At 44.8% G+C, this 8,693-nt stretch overlaps 1 protein-coding gene across 1 annotated transcript in view; it reads right to left on the reverse strand.

Moving 5' to 3' along the window:
* LOC133115065 (calpain-15-like) overlaps positions 1-3,983 on the reverse strand; it is a 57,771-nt gene extending 53,788 nt beyond the window's left edge. Inside the window, exon 1 of the mRNA XM_061224781.1 lies at positions 3,826-3,983. Coding sequence (XP_061080765.1) covers positions 3,826-3,983 — 158 coding nt within the window. The remainder of the gene's footprint in view (positions 1-3,825) is intronic.
* Between the last annotated feature and the right edge of the window lie 4,710 nt (positions 3,984-8,693).

The following is an 8,693-nucleotide window of genomic DNA, read 5'->3' on the forward strand; positions in this document are numbered from 1 at the left end:
CTGCACCTCCTCACTCACCTGCACCTCTTTGCCCAATCACCTGCACCTCCTCACCCAATCACCGTCCACCCCGCATGACGTCTAGCTTGGTTCAGTCAATCCCGTAATGGCGGGAGCAATAAACTTTCCCGTATAAGAGCAAGACACGTTCCTGGGATCTCTCTTCTGCTTTTTCTGCCTCTTCTCTTCCCTTTCTTCATTCCCTTCCTTGACGCACCCTTTTTGGCCATTCGCTTCGGCTCATCTGCTCCGAGACTCGGACAGAGGCTGAATGCTGCACAGCGCACTACCAGGCCTACGGACACACCTAGTTACCTTGCGGTAACTTCGTGGCCTATAGCGAGTGGAAACTGGTGTATGCGGAACGCTACATCAGTTTACTCCTGCAAAGCTCACCAACGAACAACAGCAACAAACTTTTCCACCCGGAAAAAGGACAAGCGAACATCCTTCCAGCAACCGAGTGGAAGAGACGACAGCGCGCGGCTAAGACGCCCCAGCCTGCGCATCTCTCCAGGACACGCATTCACAGCACCATCGCGGCTCCTATAAGGACAGCACGTCTTTTGGATCCAATGCGTATGGACTCAGTAAGAGAACAAACATTCAGGCATAGCCAGTGTCTCGTTTAGTCTTAACTGTTTTTGTGAATCTGTGTTTCAATATTTACCATCCTACCATTGTAATGTGTTTGGTTAGCTACATATATATGTACGTGAATTGATTCGCCGTCTTTTGCGCATATATAGAGTAAAACTACGCAAGTAGTCCCTTCTCACAGCTAACTCTAACTCACACCCAGAACTCCAGCTTACTCAAGCTAGCTACTCCCACCTTTCCTTTGTTCAAGTGACACGCGCGCTCGCGCGCGCCCACACACACATACACGTCCTAACTTAACCTACTAATTTACCCAACTAAATTTCCGTTAGTTTATCTGTTATGTGTTTGTATGTTTGTTTAATAAATATATTTTATTAAACCCCGGTGTCCGTTTTGGAATCGCGTAGACATGAGAGCCGAGTTAAAGCAGTCTTTCGAAGAACTTCCAACCTTCAGGTTATCGGTATGTTTAATCATTAATACTAAATTTGTGGTTAGATATTTCTGACAACAGTAATTTTATGAGACTGATTACTTTTTGCAGTTATACTGCTACATAACATTAACTGGCGCCCCAGTTTCGTAGAGAGTAAAATCTCTGCGTTATTTGGCGGCCCGTGCGAGGACCCCACATAATTTGGAGGCCCGTGCGAGGACCCCTACAACACAATCAGCTGCACCTCCTTACTCACTCACCTGCACCTCCTCACTCAGTCACTCACCTGCACTTCCTCACTCACCTGAAGCTGATCATCAATCCTAAGGCCCCCTTTAAGTCAATATTTATTTAAATTTAGCCTACATTTCAAGCCGAAGTATTTAGTATGCAAATACATCACGCTGAGAAATCAATATACAAAAGCAAAATATAATATTTTATTTTGTAAACATGAAATAGATTGAAATACAAACCCATTAAATGCAATAAAGAAGCATACAAGCTCATAGTTTCATGTTGTTAGCTTTTTAACAGCAAAAAAGTCAGCAAACAAACTCGGCTAACAGCCAATCAATTGGAAAACACACACATACACATACGTGCATACACACACATACACATACACACACACATACACACACATACGTACATACACACACACACACACACACATACGTACATACACACACACACACACACACATACGTACATACACACACACACACACACATACGTACATACACACACACACACACACACATACGTACATACACACACACACACACACATACGTACATACACACACACACACACACACATACGTACATACACACACATACTGTTATGACCCGGTCTGGGGTCAGGCTGTAACAGGGCAAAGGATAGGGAAGTGGGGTGTGGGCCGAGGAGTGAGAACGCACACTGCAGCCCCATGAGTAATTCTGGTCCTGTCTGCCGAGCCAAATCTAAATAAACCTCAGCTAGTCTTTGAAGGTTTACCGGGGTCGAAGTGGTGTGTAGCCAACCCCCAACGGAAATCTGATCTCCACCCAAGATCGCCTTCAAAAACAATAAAGGAAAAATAATAAAACAAAATAACAAATAGTGTCCTGATGGATGGACAGCGAACAGAGGGGCAAAGTAAAGGCAAAGTCAGGGGGGCGAAGAGGGTTGTGCACAAGTCACTGGGTCAAACGAACCAAAAAGGGCTAGGCAGGAGTTGTGAAGGATGAAGCAAGGGTCAAAATCCGAGTCGAACAAGACGAGGCAAAGGTCATATACAAAATCCAAACGGCAAACAAATCAAAAGGGCTAGGCGAGAGTCGTTAGACAAACAAAAATCTGGTCATACACAAAGTCAGATTAATCCACAATTCACACACGCAAAGGGTTTGCAGAGCAAGTCTACCACAAACAATACAACAAAAAGATCCAGCAAAGATGCACAACTGCAAACTAAAGGTTTACAACAGAGGTCGTAACACACACATGTACATACACATACACACAAACATATGTACATTACACACAAAAGAAGATAAAAGAAGGTTTGCTCATATGATTTCTGCCTAGTTCATCATCTTCCTGCATCTTTTATGAATGTTTTCAAAATTCACAAATTAAACAGTCTAGTACACAATTATTTTCTTCCCTTTTAAGTAGTCGAGGACAAGTGCAAGAGTATATATTTTCCTTTCATCCAAGCAAAGCCACAAACAGTTGGTTTTATGCAAACAAAATAAAATGAATCTAAACAGCTTGCTGGGTCATTACCAAGTGAAATAAGCAACAGCTGGTTCACAGGCTAATGAAGCGAGCCGTGTGCTGTAAGGGAATATGTGTCTCTGCCATTTAATAACTTACAACACACAAACAGGGACATACCATTCTCAGACCTGACCCTGAATGGCTCACTTCTAAAATAAGCCTGACCTGAACCCAAACCCACAGGAAGGTGGCGGGACTGGGTCTATGGTTCAGCAGTGTGCGGTCAGAGGGGCGTATCCGGACGAGGCCTACAACCCCCATAAGCCCCTGCACTCAGAGCTGCCCAGGTGAAATATGACTAACATTGCATCTTAGAACAGAAGGTTTTTCACCACTGCAATTTTTCAGGAATGCATTCTTCCATTTCAATCTGAATGCACTTAACAGACAGGCCCTAAAAAAAACCAATAAACTGATGTGGCCAGAATTCATCCCCGCTCTGCTAATGTGTGAGAGCAGGCATTGTGTGTCCATGCACTAACAGACTAATCACGCTTTTTTTTTTTCTTAAACTGTTAGAACACGCACCACATAGAGCTCAGAACATACCATGGAGTGGGGTCGCATAACAGTCAGTCAGAGAACTGTGCTTGCAACTCTGAGGTTATCGGTTCGAATCCAAGGCAGGACCCTTGAACCCTTGAGCAATGGTGCTTAACCTGAAAGGCTTCAGTAAATGTCCAGCTGTTTCAACTGAGCTGCGTGCAAAAGATAAGCTGCTCTCGACTGAAGCATCTGCTAAGAGATTGTGTAATGCAAATGTAATGACCTTTTTTCTCCCCCAAACGGCTACAGAGGCACTGCTGTACCCGTTTAAAATATGACAACCCAATATAACCGAGGCTGTTGGACGGTAATCTGCATTGTATACTTCCATCCTTCCTGACGTGCGCACTTCTCCATCTCCACCTCATGCACTCGAAAGGCAAATTACACGATACGCAATCAGCCGGAACGGAACCGGACAGATCGGCCAATCGGAAGTGTGGAAAGGGGCCAAAGAGGCGGGCGCTTACCTGCGCTCTCTGTGCGGGCGGGGCTGCTGCCGGGAGATGAACGAGGCGCCCCACACCGGGCTGCTGTGGCTGTTCCGCAGCCAGCCCAAAGGGGGCGATGACGGGTAGGAGCCGCTGCGATACCCATGATCTGAGTCTGCCGAGGCTGAGCTGCCCATTGGCCCGCGGTCAGTGGGGGAGCGTCGGGGATAACGCTCCCTGAGGATGCTTAACTCGCCGGCCGCTGCAATATCTCAGACATGCGGATAGCTGCGGCGTGACGTGTCCGCGGCGGCAGGGGAGTCTGTCCGGCTCAGAACCAAACGGAGGGCCGGGCTCTTCAGAGTCCACAGAGAGTGCATTCCCACTGGATAGTTTTTTTTAAAGCGGTCCTTTAAAGCGTCACGCTGAGCGCAGTAATCCAAAAAAAAGTGAATTGCGGAGTTCGCGGGGAACTAGTGGCAAGCTAATGTCCATCACTTGCAGGTTGCTGGATCTGCATTCGCGCTATGAGGCTTGCCACAGTATCGGATATTCAGCAGCACAGAATACAATGTTGTACAAATGTTTTTATCATTGTTCTAACTTGCTAAACCCTCTAATATAATAACGGCAATGGGTAGAACACAAAAGACTACAGTGTGGTAACACTGAATGTCACGCTGACAAGTGGACAGTCTTCCTTTTGGGCAGGGCTGTAATCACTCGTTCAGGAAGGAAAGCACCAGGAATACAACATCGTGGCATAAGAGTTTTAGAAATTACGCAGCGCGCATTAGGTTACAAGGATGTGCAAGACTTGAGACTGAGCCAAGTTTCTCTTCCACCTGCGTCCAGTCTTCTTCCTCTTTCCAGGGAAAGACAGGAACTATAACTGTGCTGTCCTGTCACATCGGGCAAGAATTGTGCAAGAATTGGGCGTCCAAAAACCAAATCGAAACTAGTTAAGGATTTAATTGACACTATAGGCTACCGTTAAAAAATACAGATAGTTAGCTACACCGATGGAACATTTCTTAAAATCTCAAAATCAGTGTTTCGTTTTTTTTTTTAGTTTTTTTTTTAGATCAGACCAAACTAAATATCAGTATATTAGAGAAATTACAAACGATGCGTTGATGCTTTCGAAATTGTATATTTGAATGTTTTAATTTAGGCTATTTTGTCTACACGGAAACTAGACTGTATCAAATTTATATATAGTAAGACTTAAGTTACTTTATGGCGAATACACTATAACAAATGCGCAAGAACTCATTTTAGCACCACGGAAAGCTGCCATTGAGGATTCCCCAAACATCTAATTGAAGTGATTAAGTGACATTAGTGATTAAAGCGGATTCAGTGACTTGTCAAAGTCAAACGTTCACGCAGCGCCACGAATAAACCACGATGCGAATCTCCGAAGGCAATTTCACTGAAATTAAAATAATTAAAAGCTGAAATTAAATATTGCTCCTTAATTAAACTCTAAAGGCTCCGGCTCCGCCCACGAAGGGAACATTAAACTGCACAAATAAAGACCGCATCGCGTACAGGTAATCTTTGTCAAACGGGTAAACGTCTCTTGTCGACACCGTTACACGTAGCCTATGAGCACAACTTGGAAAAGCTGTCATCAATCTCATAGTGTGCGACTTTACGCCAATCCTCCCGCTCACCGGGGGACGGCAGCTGTTTTTGTGGGTGTTTGTACTCTCCCAAGAGCAGCGCAGGACGCACGATTACGTTCCAACTGCTGCCGCACCGACGCGTTAATATGAAATGAGTGGGCTTCTCTACACTTTTTTAACGTCAACCATGGGAAACCCATACACACGTCACATGAACCTTCGTCACTTTCATAAATAGGCCAACTATTTTTTTTTCGTCAGGCATGCGTACGTTCCTTAAGGAACTTTAAAGTATCCTTAATTAGAGAAATCGTTCAATGCGGTCACTGTGACATTCGGTCAAATTGCTTATCTGCGTTTTCTGACCGCGGTGACAATGCTGCAGCGGCTAAGATTGTACATAGACCAAGTGAAAATTGTAATATATAAATCAACAAAATAAACAAGATTGTTTCGCCGTTTACCTTAATACGACATAGGCTACTCCGATGGCGCGTTTTAAAGCGGATTCTGAATAAACCAACCACTTCATCTGCTGACACTTTCCAGGAGGCTAACTCGTGAGTTGAGAAAAATGGCAAGCACGGACACTTCTTAGCCTTATAAAAGGCAATTCAAACAATCATTGCGACGATGTAGGCTACTTTAGAGCAGTTGATCAGTTGTTGGTAATCGCCGTCATTCCGATAATTTCGCGTTCGTCTCCCCGCCGGTCCTGCACTTTCCTCGCGCAGTCCCTCTTCCCGTGGTCGGGATGCGGTGCAGTATGGATTTTGAGATCCCCACTTCTGCCGCTCACAGAGCCCCGGTCCATCCCAATAATTTACGTCTGTACGCACGGGAGGTCGTTTTCATCGCGTTATGGATATGTTTTTCTTGTAAACGGGGTTAGTTTTCTCCTCTCCGATAAGTGCAGTAAGCGCCCGTCCAATCTGTTCCTTCCAGCGGATTGCTGCCGAGTCCTCCACGCATGCGCCACAATAGATTTTAGAAAGGCAAAAGCGGGGTTGGGAGGGAGACAGCCGCTCACGTAGTATCTCCCCATTCTCCATGCAGTAATACTTATTAATATAGCACAAGTCGCCAGCGTGGAAATGACGCTACAAGGTCAAACAAGAAAAAATAACTTTTATTCAGAAATGAAAATGTTAAAATGCACGCGTCTGCACTAGCATCCCGACCAGACATGGAGATGTTTTTTTTTTTTCCACCGGATTAAGACCCAACCAATATTAATAATCCATGGCCTTGATATAGGCTATCCTATGTCTCATTTTTATAAGCCGGTGTTAAAAAATAAAATAAAAAAACAATCTTACAACGCAATTGTCAATGCAAATAGAGGTAGATATTGCGGGCCCATGACGAGTTGTCTGACAAATGGGCTTAGCATGCTGTGAAATTTAATTACACGTGCGCAAGCAGCGGCGGTTCAACTCTGAAAATGACCCACTCCCAGCTGAACTTTACACACCAGCTGAACTTTCTGTGTACCTTCTAATATAAGATGCTTCACTGGAAAGAATGCGATTGGCCGCTCATTCTTAACATAGGCCTATAATGTATGTGAGCGGGTAGGCCTGCCTACGTTCGGCAGCCATACCAATCATGCACTCTGCTGCTGCTGAAGCTAAGCAGGTGTGGGCTTGTTTAGTACTTGGATGGGAGGCCTCCTGGGGAAACTAAGTTGCTGGTGGAAGAGGTGTTGTTGGGCCAGTAGGGGGCGGTCTTCCCTCTGGTAAAATGAAAAATTATCCCCAATGCCCCAGCGCAGTAATGGGGACGCTGTGCTTGGAGACGCCGTCTTTCAGATTCAACATTAAACCAAGGTCTTGGCTCACTGAGGTAATTAAAAGATCCCATGACACTCTTAGCAAAGAGTAGGAGTTTCTCCAGTGTCCTGGCTAAATTCCCAACCTGGCTCTTTCAACCTGCCACCAAAACCATCCCCTGAATCAATTGGCAACACACTGTTCTCTCCCTCTCCACCCTAGCTGACGTGTGGTGAGCAAAATGGCAGCCGTGCATCAACCAGGAGGGTGTTACACATCGGTGATGGTCAAGGCGAGTTTCCCCTCACCACTGTAAAGCGCTTTGAGCGTCTAGAAAAGCAGGATATAGCTAAACGTAATGTTCTATCGATCTATCTACATGACACATTCTGACAGCTGTAGAATGTAGTTTCAACGTTACACGGTGGTGAAAGGCGTGAAGAGCGTATTACAGGGGATTCGAACAGGCATACTCCTGTGGATAACGGTCCCGAAGGAGACTAGCTAGGCCTACCTCAGAAGGAGAGATGAGAGCTTTCAGAGGCATGCAGTGATGTGCTGTCCTTACACCATTAGGGACAGCAGGAAACCGTACCATGACACAGGAAACGTGGTTCAGACCAAAGTTATTCCAAAGTGGAAAATGTTGTTGAAAATGCCCCCAGAACAATTCTGCAATAAACTTTCAAATAATGAGCTTTTTCTGCGCTGGGCTCAAACAACTGACAAGTGGTGAATCACGTGTACAATTTTAAGGTTACCCACTGATGGCTATAGCTACTCCGATACCAAAACTGCCCGATCCAGACTGTGGCGTTTATCATTTATCTATTTTGGTGGTCAACATGTTTGCGGTATTTTTGTAACAGAACATTTATATAACTAAGCAACCAAAATGAAATTCAAATGAAATAAAGAACATTTGAAAAACATTAGTATAGGGTAATACGAATGTCATAACACAAAACAATATTTCCAGAGAAATATCGAAAAGATAGGCCTACATAAAAATCAACAGCTCTTACTGCACAAACATAAATATAAAATACGAACAAGAACTTCTAAGATGGCCACTGCACCGCGCTCAGAAGGTTCAGGTCCAATGTCACTGAGATTATGGCCAGGAGGATGGGCTGGGATGATGGGAATCCATCTGACAGGCCTGACAGAGGAGGCCGGCATCCTGACATCAAAATGGCTGACCTATAAATCACTGAGCAGGCCTCCATTCTAAGCTAGGAGGCATTAATCAGAATGGGCCATCTCAGACTCCTCTGACCCCAGGGGGCACTTCGAAATCAGTGCAGGAAGCAAAAATGCATCTCACTCTCTCTTGTTTTAGTATCGTAAATGGTACCCACTTGCCATCTGAAGTATTTCATAATTTTGGTATAAATATAAAAGTGCCCCAAATACAAAAAATTGGTGAAAATGCAAAAGGGTGTTCACTAAAGGGTTTACTACTGAGACCTCCTTGACCACAAGTGTGCAATCTGAGGGTGAT

This window comes from Conger conger, chromosome 16, assembly GCF_963514075.1.
Source record: "Conger conger chromosome 16, fConCon1.1, whole genome shotgun sequence".
NCBI lineage: Eukaryota > Metazoa > Chordata > Actinopteri > Anguilliformes > Congridae > Conger > Conger conger.